The sequence below is a fragment of the Schistocerca nitens genome, chromosome 5 (genome assembly GCF_023898315.1).
Source record: "Schistocerca nitens isolate TAMUIC-IGC-003100 chromosome 5, iqSchNite1.1, whole genome shotgun sequence".
Classification (NCBI taxonomy): Eukaryota; Metazoa; Arthropoda; class Insecta; order Orthoptera; family Acrididae; genus Schistocerca; species Schistocerca nitens.
The window spans coordinates 261,743,097-261,758,659 of NC_064618.1; the positions used below are offsets into that span (position 1 = coordinate 261,743,097).

The 15,563-nt window shown below is 42.3% G+C and overlaps 1 protein-coding gene across 1 annotated transcript in view; it reads right to left on the bottom strand.

Annotated features, from left to right (window-relative positions):
• Positions 1-15,563, bottom strand: part of LOC126259581 (uncharacterized) — a 79,513-nt gene that overhangs the window by 32,907 nt on the left and 31,043 nt on the right. Inside the window, exon 2 of the mRNA XM_049956489.1 lies at positions 12,040-12,166. Within this exon, the coding sequence (XP_049812446.1) occupies positions 12,040-12,166 (127 nt within the window). The remainder of the gene's footprint in view (positions 1-12,039; positions 12,167-15,563) is intronic.

A 15,563-nucleotide genomic window follows, 5' to 3' on the forward strand; every position in this document is an offset into this window, starting at 1 on the left:
TTACTTGTTGGGTCAGAACCAACTTGTCAACGATGTATCCGCCACCTGTGCGCTTGCATTGAGGAGAAAACTAAATTCTAACAATTTTTAAAATTCATAACTTAATTATGCTATTGTCTCTGCTAGAATGTCTCACTATCTATCGCTGCAGCTACTGTTTTCAACTATTTATGCCTTTCAAAAAAAATTTTTTTTATTACGAAAATTTTTAACAGGATATTTTTCTGATTTAGTTAGGCATGTGGTCGACCTTCAATCATGGTATTTTACCATGCTGGCAGGGTCGCCATTTTTTAACATTCTGCGTGGTGTCTTGTTGTTCTATATCGAGTTTCCCTACCACTTTCGCGCAACGACGCTCTGAGCGTGTTTTTTAGGGAATTGACTAGTTTGAACCTGGGACCTGTTGCTGGTAAGGAGACGTCAGACCACACATGACATGTAGAGTTCAGAAGAGTTCAGTGAGACTAGCGATGATATAACCAAATACTTAATCATTTCAGCGTCAGCTCCACTGCACTCCCTGTAAAAGAATCTTAATACTAACTAAATTTAGTGGAAGGGGTTCAAGGCTTTCCTATTTTTAGTTAGCTGGTAAAATAACGTCGAAAAAGCAGTTAAGTTTACCATTGGAAATTTTATTCTACTCACAAAACATTGTTTATAAATTGCACTATTGATAAAAGGAAATGTTTTAATACAGGACGGTAAAAACCAACTGCGTTCAACAAAAATGTGAACGAATATTCCCTGAATGGGTTTCCAAGTTCTACAATGGATCGAAGGATGACCTATGCCATATCACATCTATAATCTAGGTTTAAATTAAGTTTCACAAAAGAGAAAACTATCAAAATGGTGCAGTGACCCTCAATTATCTTTAATTACGTATCCACTTGTCGTAAATTACAGTGGCTGATGTGGCTTCTCAATAACTATATAACAGAAAAATCATCGCATTTCAGATTTATGCGCTGTTATGCGGCATCGCGTTCGTTCATTACCTTGTCGGTGTTCATCAGGGGGCGGGGGACAGCACAGCTCCGCTCACCTCGCCGCCTCGGAAGCAACTCTCTCCTAACTTCTCCATACTACAATTTACCGAAGTTGATTTAAAAAAAAAAAAAAACTATCTGGCTGTGTTTTCATCTGACCAATCAAGGTCTCAATGTTAACCTTAAGCTCCGCCTACAAAAATTCTGTCTATCCAATGAGAAAAGTTATACTTTTCGTGGTGGGGCAATGTTTTTAAAGTTTGCAACGTAACAGAGACGCGAAAAAGTCTCACGCTAAAACTTGCAGCTGGTGTGGTCCTTTTAGTGTTATCGTAAGATCTATACTGTTCTTCTGGAGGGCTCTACCTTTTAACATGGGCTGGGGGGCGGTCCTAGCGGTTAGCTGGCGACGTGGGAGTCCGTCCCTTATCGTAGGGCCTTCTAGCTTAACACGGTTCTGCTCTCGGCTTCTGTTCTCGTTTCTCCCCTCGGAACTGCGTCTGTCTCACGGCGGGAAGGTATGACACGCATTTAGGCATTCTTGTGTTAGTCTGTGGTATTCCATTTGCTCACTCGTTACTCGTATTACTTTGGTTAATTTAATGTCACGATTTATTCGGAGCTATGTGACATACTACTGGATTTGCTTATCATGTCAGGGTTTTCATGGAAGGTGTTGGATTTGCCTGACACCTTACAAAGTACTGAGAATGATGATGTACGTTTGAATTTCTCTAAGGTTGTAGAAGAAACTATAACAATACGAGAGTAAGTAGTTCAACTGAAAAAGAAAGGACATATCTAAAAAAGGGAAATCACTGTGCTTTCGATGCAAGGAAGTAACTGGTACGAGGAGCTAACTGCCAAGAATTCGTGGGTTCCAGAAGTATTCAATTTATCGACGAAATATTTTGAGGGAAAGACAGAAATTCAGAAATGTAATGGATTGGTGCGTAAGTTAGTAGCATTTATCCAGAAGTTCACAGAAATCAGTGAACACATAACAGAGACTTAGGCCATTAATAACATGTCTGCCAACTCGATTCGCCTGTAGAAGTTACGTGGTCTTCAGGCGAAGAACTCGTCTAGCTATGTTCGCAACGCATTTTCATGCGAAATCCCTTTGAAGGCTATTCGACAGAGAGTGGAAAAGGTGAAAATTTGAGTGCGCAAGATCAGATGAATAAGATGGTAGCGGAATAATTTGCCAACTCCTGTAGTGATTTTCGGCAGTCTAGCAGCGTGCGGGCGGGCGTTATCATGGAGTAGCATCACTTTACGTACTCTTCCTGGTCGTTTTTCTTGAACTGCGTCTGCAAGACAACTCAATTGTTGACAATAAATGCCAGCGGTGATGGTCACATCTCAGGTAAGCAATTTGTAGTACACCCCACCGTCGCAGTTCCATCAGATGCGTAACATTATATTTTGGGGATGCGCGCAAGTATATGTATGGGTAATTGCTGCTTTGTTTGGTCCCAAACATTCCTTTCTCTCCTTATGTTAACATAATGACACAATTTCTCGTAATCACTAACGATAAACGTTAAGAACGACCGGTGTTGTTCATGAGCCAACTGAAGGTAAGCAAGCAGAGATCTAGATCTGTCCACTCGCTGGTTTTTTTGATTTTGGATTATAGCATGTGGTATCCATACACGTGGTGTTTTGACGCTCCGCGTTGCATGCAGATGTCGCACGGTGGTGGAATGATCAGCGTTCATCACATGTGCCAGTTCTCGAGCACAGTGACGTTGATAATTGCGGTTTAATGCGTTTGATCGATCTTCATGAAACTCCCAATGTCTTCCTGAACGTGGAAGTCACTAATGTCAAAACCATGTTCCTTAAAAGGAGAAAACCATTTCTTGCGGTGCTCTGTCCATTATCATTATCCCCATACACGATGAAAATGTATCTGGCTGCCTTCGCTGCTTTCACGCCTCTATTGAACTCATACAGAAGAATATGTCGCCGGCCTCGGTGGCCGAGCGGTTCTAGGCGCTTCAGTCCGCAGCCGAGCGACTGCTACGGTCGCAGGTTCGAATCATGTCTCGGGCATGGATGTGAGTGATGTCCTTAGGTTAGTTAAGTTTAATTAGTTCTAAGTTCTAGGGGACTGATGACCTGAGACGTTAAATCCCATAGAGCCATTTGAACCATTTTTTGAAGAATATGGCAGAAATGTTCCGATTTCTCCACTTGGTACTCTGTTTTCTAGTCTCCCTACACTATCCCCAAATGAAAAAAAGACAACATATAAACTCAAGTTGTAACAGTGAACTACAAATAAAAATCTAAGAAAAACCAAACCAACCTAAATACCATCATGCAAAAAGAAAACGCCACGAACCTATGCACCAACCCAGTACATTGAAAAGCCAAAACATCACGCCCACCTGACTAAGGTGCTCAAATTCGGAACGCAGTATATTGGCGGCTCTGTGTGGCATGGGCCAAACACCTGTCCATTATAGGATAGGTTGTAAGAATGGCTCACAGTACAGTAAATCGATCAACCATGTGAGTTAAGATTCGTGCAGAAACGCCAAACGACGTTGGTCACGGTTCTAAAACTTTACTGGTGCTGTGGATATAGGAAAAAGCGTCTGTAGTCGTACGCCTAGCGGAGATAAAACTCGAGTCAGTGAAAAAGACGTTAAAAAGAGCAAGAATGTCCAAGCAATATTGTGATGCAATCTCAAATTATTAGCTGTGGAGATAAAGTATGAAACGTCGGATGAGGAGGGAATTACATCCAAATGGCACGGGCAGCTTTCTAGAGCATAAGAAATATTGAATGAGTTGGAGGATTAAGACTGAACCTCCCGTAGATAACGGGCCACTGGGCACGTGACCCGAGCTCGGTCTGAAAAACAACTGGACAGGGAACATGGCTCGCACTTCGGAAAAAAAACAAAGAAAATCACTGCAATACTTGCTTCACACGATTTGGGGAATCTCTGGAAAACTTAAATTTTGATAACCAATTAATGATTCAAATTAGGCCCCTCCTGAATGAGAGTCCGAAAATTTTTGGATTTCTTCATACTGTAGAGCGTTTCAAAACATTGTCTGGTGCATATACAATATTCTGTGAGGCAATATGAAAATATGGACGTACGGATGTGAACATTGATGAGCAACAAGAACGTGTTTCCACATACCACTGAACTCGATGTTCATGACGAAAAGAGAATGAAACAAAAAAAATTGTGTCATACCAATACAACAAATTACTTGCAGAATTTTTGTGAGGTATATTGATATGTAGTACTTCAGATACAGCATCTATAAAACCTCAGTGACTGATAACCAGAAACATTACTTTAAACAGAAAGTTGCTATTTTCTTTATTACACATGACTGGTTTCAGGTAAATTACTTGAGACCCTGTATGTCGATGATGAGGTGGTAGCATCAGCAATATTCATGAAATATCACATTATACTCAACAAATCAGGTGTGAAAGTGTAAACAATTACACTACCAGAAAAATAATTAGTACACCTGGAAAGGACGCCGTTTTTGATCCGATGACGGCATGTGCTACCTGGGGGATAGTACATGAACTGATAATGTTTTCAAGGTCACCCGCCAATAGAGATGTAGTGGCATAGCTGCCACAGAGTCAGCTGCGCCTACCCTTTAGTAAGGAATGATCACATCTAGCAGGCTCATTGTTGTGCAAACGTATGAAGCAAGCAGGCAACAATGCCACGGAGACGCAATCGTGCTTTCTACAGGCAACTGAGAGAACTTGAAAGGGGTCACTTGTGGCCTTCCTAGTGGCAGAATGGTCTTTTCGGAGAAGTGCCACATAAGTTGGCCGTCGCGCGTCAGCTGAGCAGCGATGCTGGTATCAGTGGCCACGTGAACAATCTCACACCCGTAGACGGGGTTCAGTATATTCAGGCAACAAACCCGCCAGGATCGTTGTTATCTAAAGGCAGAAATGGCAGATCGTAAGCTACCACAGTACAGATAAGACATGTCAACAAAACAACTGTGAACCGGGTATCAGCAGTGGGACTATGGGCACGAACACCACTAACCCGTCTCCCACTCACGGCACAGCATCAAAGTGCACATCTCGACTGGTGCCGCCGGAGGATCACTATGAATGTGAAATGGCGCAAAATGGTTCAAATGGCTCTGAGCACTATGGGACTCAACTTCTGTGGTCATCAGTCCCCTAGAACTACTTAAACCTAACTAACCTAAGGACATCACACACATCCATGCCCGAGGCAGGATTCGAAACTGCGACCGTAGCAGTCGCACGGTTCCGGACTGCGCGCCTAGAACCGCGAGACCACCGCGGCCGGCGAAATGGCGCACCGTGGTCTTTAACGATAAAGCAGATTCTGCCTGCATGCAGGTGATGATCGTTTGCGCGAACGACGTAGATCTGATGAGTCCTGCCGTTAGAGTGAATTCGTCCAACACACACCGGCCCCATCTCAGGCAATATTGTCTGGGGTGCAATAAGATATAAATCTCCTCTTGTTTCTGGAGTGGACGCTAACCAGAGCTCCGTGCGTGCAGAATGTTGTTAGACTGGTTCGTTTGCCCTTCTTGCCTCAGGTGGTAATTTCCTAAGGGACCAAACTGCAGAGGTCATCGGTCCCTAGACTTACACACCTATTGAATCTAATTAAAATAACAAGCTGAGGACAAAACACAATCTCCCATGCACGAGGGAGGACTCGAAACTCAGACGGCAAGGCGCCATAGACCGAGTGGCTACCGCGTGCGGCTTAGCAACAGGAAATGATGTTTGTTCCATCAGGATAATGCACGCCCACACACTGCCCGTGAAAATGTGGTCTGCAAGACATGCAGCAACTTCCCTGGCCAGCACCATCTCTGGACATATCTCCAATGATTTGACGGGACGAGAAGTGACTTGTGCGACTCATCAACCAACAAGTCTTACGGAACTACGTGAATGACTGAGTATTAGAGTTAGCAGTTGCATTGCAACCCGTGGAGGTTACAACACGTACTAATACAGTAATTCAGTACGGATCAATCCCTGTTACCCCAGAACAGCTTGTGTTGTTAATCTGTAAATGTAATCATTTGCAGCAATAAATCTTGAGTGAACTGGGAACGGGCAAAAGGGTGTACCGATTCTTTGGTTCAAATGGTTCTGAGCACTCTGGGACTTAACTTCTGAGGTCATCAGTCCCCTAGAACTTAGAACTACTTAAACCTAACTAACCTAAGGACATCACACACATCCATCCCCGAGTCAGGATTCGAACCTGCGACCGTGGCGGTCGCGCGGTTCCATACTGTAGCGCCTAGAACCGCTCGGCCACTCTGGCCGGCGTACCGATTCTTTTTACGGTAGTGAATGTCGTTGACTAATAATGGCAAAGGTGATCTGCATTGTTCTGTTCTCTAGGAGTGGCGAAGAGCACGAGTAGTTTATCCGTAAATTATGTCTGTCATTTTAGATTTTGGACTAGATCGTATATTTACAACACGTGAAAAGGTAACACACAATTTCTGTTCGTTTCTCCCACGTTACGCAGATTCGACGAAAAATAGGCACGACGTATGAGAAATCTTAGTTTGTAACCTGATTAGTAGAGCCAAAGCTCGAATCCTGCTACAATGGTTCTTCATGACAGTGTGGAAGGGCACCACCCTCCAGAGCAAGTATTCGGGTTTAGGATACGTCATTTATAGAAACAGGCAGTCTTGTCCATAAACAGGGGCGGGCCGGTCATCGGTTTCAGACGCCAACAGGAACAACGAACGACGGACTTCTGCAAGGAGTGTCACAAAAAATTAGTGTGTACAGCGGCCGGAGATCAACAGTGCACAAAATCTTGCATAAGAGGTTACGTCTTTATGTCTACAAGGTGCAACTGCTTCAGGTATTAAATCGAAGGGCAAAAATCAGCCGGCCGCGGTGGTCTCGCGGTTCTAGGCGCGCAGTCCGGCACCGTGCGACTGCTACGGTCGCAGGTTCGAATCCTGCCTCGGGCATGGATGTGTGTGATGTCCTTAGGTTAGTTAGGTTTAAGTAGCTCTAAGTTCTAGGGGACTGATGACCACAGCAGTTGAGTCCCATAGTGCTCAGAGCCATTTGGCAAAAATCAACGTGAACATTATGCAGTGCTAACCAAGGTTTACACAAACAATTACCTTTCGGAAAATATTTCTTTCGCCGATGAGTCAATTTTTCAAGTATCCCGGAAACTCTGCTGTTGTAATGTTCCTTTATGGCGATTAGACTGTGAAATGGAAATACGGCGTCTTAAGGTCAAAGTGTTATCTCACTTATGTAAGTAATTGCATCGTTGGTCCACTCTTTTCCAGCGATCCGACCGTCAACAGTGATATTTACCTGGACAAGATATAAGAATTGGAACACTTGAAACTTGACCTCAAGTTTCCATATAGGTGCACTGGACGAGATGGACGGACTCCGTAGCCACCACGGTCATCTGACTATTTACTACGGGCTTTTTTCACGAGTATGTCGAGCTAAGGTACAGGACCCAAACACAAGACGTGCATTTGGAATCCATTTGAGCATGTCGCCCTCATCACACCTTTTATTCTACTAGTCTGGCCTGTGCAGAGACATTCAAGAGAATCTTAGACGTAAACTATCAACAGATCCTATCCTAACGATCGCTTGTTAATAGGTCAGGAGGTGATTGGTGAATCGTTGTACGATCAATAGGTGGCGCATGTTTTCTAGTAGAACATCACATCTTTGCCTTAGGACAGCGTGGTTCGCACGAATATCGGAGGTGAGGGCAGGGACTGTAAGACCGGGAATCTGAAACCTTTCGCTCGGGGTGAGGTGGCCAAGTTCGAGCCTGGCGGCGAGGCGAGTAGTGTGCCGGCAGTTGGTGGCTGGTACAAGTTCGGCAGTTAACAGTCAAAGGCTCTGAGTGTAGCAGCGATACCAGGAAGATACACTCAGGTGGTTCCTGGGTTGCGAACCAGTATTACCTCGGTTACGGCCGGCTGCAAACCTTTGAACGTGTGGAGCGCGTACCATGGGAAGGAGCGTGTTACGTGCTTCAGCGACCAACCAGTGCTAGAGATGGACCGCCGCCATGTCGGCTCCATCGTAGTACGGATGTGTCTGGTGAGCTTCCGATTTGGTTTGTTGGATGCGGGTGAGCAGAGCATCGGCAGTAACCTTAGGTATAACTACCATTTCCTGTACGAATCGTTGATTCTTTAGTTCGGTAGTTTTCTGATTGTTTGTTTCTTTATTTAATGCTGCAGTCTGTTATTTGCTGTAATGCATCGCATTTATATTTGAAGTGGATTCGTTTAAAGAGTGATCTCCTGCATGTACTATTACTGGAGCGCCAATTTCATTTCCGTTTTTGTGGATGTTTTTACTACCAAGTTTGTCTGTGCGTTTTTTTTTTGTTTGCAGGGGGGGCTCTTAATCTTAATTATTAGGCCCTCTAATTCTCTATCAGTGAGGACTTTACTTTGTGTTTGTTACTACATTTTTGTAGTGCCTATAATGTTGTTCGGAAGGTTATGATCAATCTGTTGTTAGTCAGGGTTCGTCAGCCAACGGAATGCGTTGGCTTGGCGTTTAGTGCTCCGTTACAACTGGCGGTTACCTGTTTAGCCCCTCGCCTACCTGGCGTGAGTTTTGTACAATTTGTGGTTGGCAGTCGAACTTAGTGCTCTGTAAATGTAATTAGTTTTCGGGCCGCTTCACTAGTTTCGTTGATTTGGCTCTGGAAAAAATTATTTTCTTGGTTTTCTTGTTGCTGTAATTTTGACTGTCGTGTGGCGGCGTTCGGTCTATAGTAGAGACCTGGCCCAATTCCTGTACTAAATTCTGTGTTTTTGTGTCAATTAGGCTACTATTTGTGTTTCGTTTCGGGGGACTTGGTTGAAAGATTAGGTGCAGCGTCCCAAAGAGGAGCCAAGTCCCCGCTCGACAAAACGGCCAGCAGAGTGCAGGTGGTCCCGCGGTACTTAACCTTTCCGAGCCCACAATGACTTGCCAAGACCGGACTGGAAAGCATGTCGAAGTATTTATTTGTGTCTTAATCAATACACGCCTACTGCATCTGCAATTTTAATTTCCTTTCTAGGTCTTTTAAATTGTTGAAGTGTGAATCGGCTAATTTGACAACTGAGTAAATTCTACATTTGTTCAATTAAATATGTTTATACAAGTGTGGCTCGGCCAACTGAGTGGTCACTAATCTTACTCCTTGTATGCACTGATAGTATCTGAAAAGGCCAAATTCTAGGAGATTTCTGATCTGCTAAATCCATTAAGGTTTTCACTAGTTATTCAGAACGGAATATTTACCATAAATTTTCTCTGGTTATTTCTCTTGCTTGTTTTGCGCTCCTTTGCTATCAGTATGGTAATTTTCTTTTATGGTGTTTATTTTCGGAGTCTATTTCTATTTTGGACTGTGTATCTTAAACTTTCTCCGAGAAAGAATCTTTAGCTCTTTTGTTGTACTGCTACAGGTGTTATTATTGTTTTTAATTTGTCTGCTATTAATGAATCTAGTACAGATTTTTGATTGTGAGTTATTCTGTTTCCCAATAGACAACACCATTGGAGGTGTTACTCCAGTAAATAAATAAATCGAACTTAGTTTGTGCTGTTAAAATAAAGAGAAAGTTCACAATACTGTCCTTCCTACCGCAGACAGTCTGACGCAGGTATTGCGTACCAACAGGGAACTCATAAATCCATATTTTATGCTTGCGAAGGAATCATGGTGTGGCAGATAAAAGATGTCTAACGTATCAATGATTGACCATTACGATATTAGACGAATGATTGAAATGCTCTGAAATAAGAAGAATGGATCGATGATTATTAATCAATCGAAGATGAGATGATATGAAACGATATCAGTGCATGCCACACCTTGGCGCTGTGTAACGTAACTATGTCGTTGCGTCAGAAACAAAATGACTTGATCGAGTTTCGAATTCGTAGAGTTCTTCAACACATGGGGCACCGTCTGCTTCAGTAAAACAGTGCCAGACCACACTCGAGCGCTGCGACATATTCAGTAATCCGATATCTTTGGTTCACTGTCATCGACCAGCCTCCATACAGTCCCGACTTGACCTGTTTGCAAAACTTAAAAGAACACCATCGTGAACTCCACTTTGATAGCGATGAACCGTGCAAGCGGAGATGAGGTTGTGGTTCCGTCAGCAACGTCAAACATTCTACAATGGCGGTATGAACAAAATTGGTCTGTCGCTGGGAGAAATGTGTTGGTCGCCAATATAGTAATATTGAGAAATAAATATCTAGACACGAAGAATTAAGACGTAGATTGTTAATAATGTTTGTTTTATTTAAAAAGCTTTACGATTTTTCACATGAAAAATTCAAAGGCTCGTAATTTATGCATACCATTTGTTAAGCCATTATTTAAACAGATATTTAGAAGTTCATGACTACCTTACAAGGAACGTTCATAAGCACAGAAGCAGTGAAAGGAACTATAAACTGATAAAGCCTAGATACGATTGTCGAAGGAGTTTTTTTATATCGTAATCATAACGGTTCTCATTGTGTTGGTAATGTGGTGACTGAAGGCTGCACGGACACGGAGCAAGAAACAATAATTTGTTTATGGATATAATTCTGACCAAAGAGCAATTTACGTTCGTGGTGAAACGAGCATAAGTCGAGACTGTTTCTACGCATTGTGTTTATCTGTTTCATGTCAAGTACACGTAAATATATCTTCTTGTAACTTAACTCGAGCACCGCTAAGGGAGGGGGGGGGGGGGGGGGGGCAAAAACTGCCCGCAGTATTTGTTTTATTTGTGTAATATATCTATTTGTTGGAGTGAAGAAGCAAGAATTTAGGTAGTTGAAGAAAAATATCTAGAGTATGTGCTGTCACGGTTTTATAATTTTTGTCAATTATTATTATATTATTATCATATATATTTAAGTGGGGGAAGTTTTTGCCTCCCCCTCCATCCCCCCCCCCCTTTAGACATCGGTGAAACCACTTTTCTCGTTAAAACATTTCTCAATATGGCAGAAAGAAATGCAGTTTCTGACTGTTGGTACCGCTGTATTGTGTTACCACTGTTGTTTTGAAATACATCTCCTTTGTTGTTCGAGCTGTTGTACATTACTCGCAGTTGTAATAAAATGTCTTGGCAGCATCAGAAGTTTCTCACAGATGAAGAGGTGTCAGCTACAATAAATGAAGCAAGTGAAGGTGATGAAAGTGATCCAGAAGAAGATGATACAGTTGCGACATACGTTAGTGAGAGAGCAATTGAAAATGAGTCAAGTTCACGGAGTGCATCCCCTGATGAACAGCATGCAGCTGCTTCCAGCATCACTGCTGCAGCAAAAAGCGGTACGGAATATATTACTGCGCCTCCAAGGCAAATACGCAGATCAGTACAAAATACAATGAATTTTCGTGAAGGTTTGACTCATGGCGGCCTGACCTGTAGTGTGTCAGAATCTTTCAAAAATTTTATAACTCCTGAAATAATGAAGATTATCGTAGACCATAGAAACCAAGAAGCTCGTAATAAGAACTTAAAACTTACAACCATAGAAGAAATGTACGCCTTCATTGGTATTTTGATACTCATGAGCACAAATAATGACACTAGACTGCCTCTTTAGGACTTATGGGGGAAATTACTGGGAAAGAATATCTACATAGCTACAATGAGACGTATTCGATGTGGAGAATTTCTGTCCCTGATTAGATTTGATGATAAAGAAACAAGAACCGAAAGACGTAAACAGGATAAGTTTTGCCCCCTTCGTGAAGTTTTCGACAAAATTGACGAAATGTTTGTGAAATACTACATACCAAGTGCAGATCTAACGATCGATGAAATGCTCATCCTATTTCGAGATGATGTCACTTTAAGGTCTTTACGAAAGACAAGCCTGGGAAGTATGGTATATTATTTAGGATGTTATCAGATGCACACACACGGTATGTTAACTTATACCTACACGAAAATAACAATGACTTGTAGAATATAGCAATGCTGATGAATGAGGTCTCACTTCAGTTCTTGGGTGTAGTCGTGAAGAGGCATCCGGAAGATTCCATAGTCTTTCACTCTGGCGTCTAGCAGCTGTGCTAACTGATTCATGAATGTCTTTCCTCTGTTCCATGGCCGCTCCGTAGTTCCTGAAACAAAAGAAGTCCAGTAATGATTTAGGTACATTTACATCTCTGATTTTCTAGTCGTGGTATTATTGCTAAACATAAGTAGGATGCAGTAATTTGTTGCCCAACTATTCTTCAATTCTACGCTCTCGGGATTTCAACCTTTGCACTCTCCGTGAAACGCAGCGACACTGATGTAACGACTACCACTGAAGTTTGTTTAGCTTCTCCACAAAGCTCTCGTGCTGACTAAACGAGAAGTAGGAGCTCCGATCTCAAAAACTGACATATGACCGGGAGAATGGTGTGCTGACCACATGCCCTTCGATATCCGCATCCAATGACGCCTGTGGGCTGAGGATAACATCGGCGGCCTGTCGGTATCGTTGAGCCTTCAGGGCTGTTCGGGAGGAGTTTAGTTTTATGAATTATGTTTCCTTCAGATTATGCCAGCCAATATCAGCCTGGCGTCTGCTTTTCCTACAGTTAATTTTGGCTCCCTCCGTACAGTTGCTCCAAGGTGTTGTACGATTGTTACTGTCTTCAGTGAGTTTTCACTAGTAGCGTAATCGAAAGGTAATGGATTTCTTGGCCTATTAACTCCCAGTATGTTAAATTTACTGATGATGAGGGTTCCTGCGCCAATCATCGATTGTACACAGATCTATCTCCATTTAGCTGTTGGATCTTTCCGTGAAATTTCAATCACCAACGATCTGCTCCGATTGCGAAAACATACTGTTGGCGCCCACCTACGTGGGGAGAAATGATCATCATGAAAAAATAATAAAAATCAGAGGTCTCACCAAAAAATCTTTGAGAGTGGAAGAGTAGAGATATATCTTGGAGGTAGTTCGACCAACCCTCTGCCAGGCACTTAATTGTGAACTTCAGAGTAATTATGTAGATGTAGATGAACTCATATCACCTTCTATGCTGTTAGTGTGACCTGTGTAGATACATTCAAGAGAATCTTACATGTAAACTATCGATAAATCCAGAGGGTAACGATAGCTTGTCGATAGATCACAAAATGATAGGGATGCCTTCAATTTATGTTTTATGTTTGCCAAGGGGTCATGGTGCGACAGACTGTAGATGTGCTACGTGTTAATACCCAGCAATTGCAACAATAGATGAATGGTTAAAATGCTCTGCAATGAAATGAATATATCGATGAGTATGACACAAGCGTACTGAACACTTAGAGAGGAGTAAGTATTTGTGGCAGAGCCCGACTCTAAGAATTTCCGCTTATAGCGAGCAGGGTCTTAACAATTACATACCTAGCAACCACTCTAGAAATTAATTCTACCAGAGGTTCACCCGTAGTATATGCGAGAATACTGTCAAAAGGGAGACACTACTAGAAGATTTTTCAAAGTGTTCTGCAAATTTTACCAACTTTTAATTAACAATTTACTCTCAAAATAACAAATACCGTATTTAAATTAACCCTTCCTGTAATTTCGTATTGAAAATGTGTTAAATTTTCCAGCTGTTAGAAGGTCACGCAAAAATTTTACTTGTACCCGGAAAAATTCAGAACCTATTTAGTTCCATATTACAGAAATTTTCGTCCTAATGTTTGACCATAATCGGGTATCTGAGTACGAAATAAAAATTAAAATTGGCTGCCTCGCCCACCGGAGTTTCGAGTCCTTCCTCGGGCATGGGTACGTGTGTTGTTCTTAGCATAAATTAGTTTAAGAAGTGTGTAAGTCTGGGGACCGATGACCTCAGCAGTTTGATCCCTTAGGAACTCACACGCATTTGAACATTTGAAAATTAAAATTGGATTAATGTGTACACAAGACTTAGGGCGTGTGAAGAAACACAGTAAACAATTACACAGGTATTAATTGGCCACCATGGTTACAGAAACATGGGGTAAAATTGTAAATGTGCAAGCATGACATTTAAGGTAAGCATTCACTTATAGAGAAACGCGTAATAAATGTGTAATGCAGATGAAACTATGTTTTTAGCTAGCTTGGGCTAGTTCTTGACAAAATTTATATTTATACTACAGTTAATACAACCCAAAATGCGGTGTATAATACAGCAGCACGCAGAACAATGGAGACTACCTTGTTACAGTATGTTTTAGAAAGCATGAACAGTACCGCCTGCATTCATCATAATATTCGCAGTTATTAACGATACCGAAGATGGTACAATGAGCGGTCGATTATGAAGCATAATACAATATCAGGGCTTCTTTTGCAATTGATGAAGGTCCCCAATGCACTCGTGGTCTAGGAGCAGCATCTTTGATTCATAATCAGAAACGTCTTCGGTCCTGGTTTCGAATCCCACCGCTGCTTGAATTTTGTTTAATAATCGTGATTGGCGTCCGAAGACATCCGACGTAAGAAGTCACCCTCATTCTGCCAACGGCCTTGTCAATGAAGGCGGAGGAGCGGGAAGAGGTACAGGGCACTCTCTTGTCTTAGAGGTGGGAAACTGCCCCTAAAGGCGGAAGAATCAGCAGTGATCAACGGCACGAGGATGCAGAAGGCAATGGAAACCACTGCATTAAAGGCACGTAACGTATATCCACAGGACATGTGGCCTGTAGTTGAAGAAGTGTCACTCTGATCTTTCCATTGGTAAAAGATTTCGGAATAGTCCGCCATTCGGATCTCCGGGAAGGGACTGAAAAGGAGGAGGTTACCATGAGAAAAAGATTGAATAATCAACGTAAGCAAAACGTACTAGAATATCTGAAAAGGGAAATGCAGAAGCACAGTCTAGATTTAGTAGGGGTCAGTGAGGTGAAGTGGAAAAATGATAAGGATTTCTGGTCAGATGAGTATAGGGTAATATCACCACCAGCAGAGAACCATGTAACTGGAGTAGGATTCCTTATGAATAGGAAGGTAGGGCAGAGAGAGTGTTACTGTGAACAGTTCAGTGATAAGGTTGTTCATATCAGAATCGACAGCAAACAAACACCGACAACGATATTTCATGTATACATGCCGACGCCACAAGCTGAAGATGACGAGATAGAGAAAGTGTATGAGGACATTAAGGGAATAATGAAAAATGTAAAGGGGGATCAAAATCTAATAGTCATGGGAGACTTGAATGCAGTTGTAGGGGAAGGAATAGAAGAAAAGGTTGCAGGATAATATGGGCTTGGGCCAAGGAATGAGAGAGGAGAAAGACTAATTGAGTTCTGTAACAAGTTTCAGCTAGTAAGAGCGAATACTCTGGTCAAGAATCTTAAGAGGAGGAGGTATTCTTGGATAAGGTCGGGTGATACGGAAGATTTCAGTTAGATTACATCATGGTCAGACAGAGATCCCGAAATCAGATACTGTATTGTAAGGCGTACCCAGGAGCAGATGCAGGCTCAGATCACAATATAGTAGTAATGAAGAGTAGGCTGAAGTTTAAGATAGTAGCATGG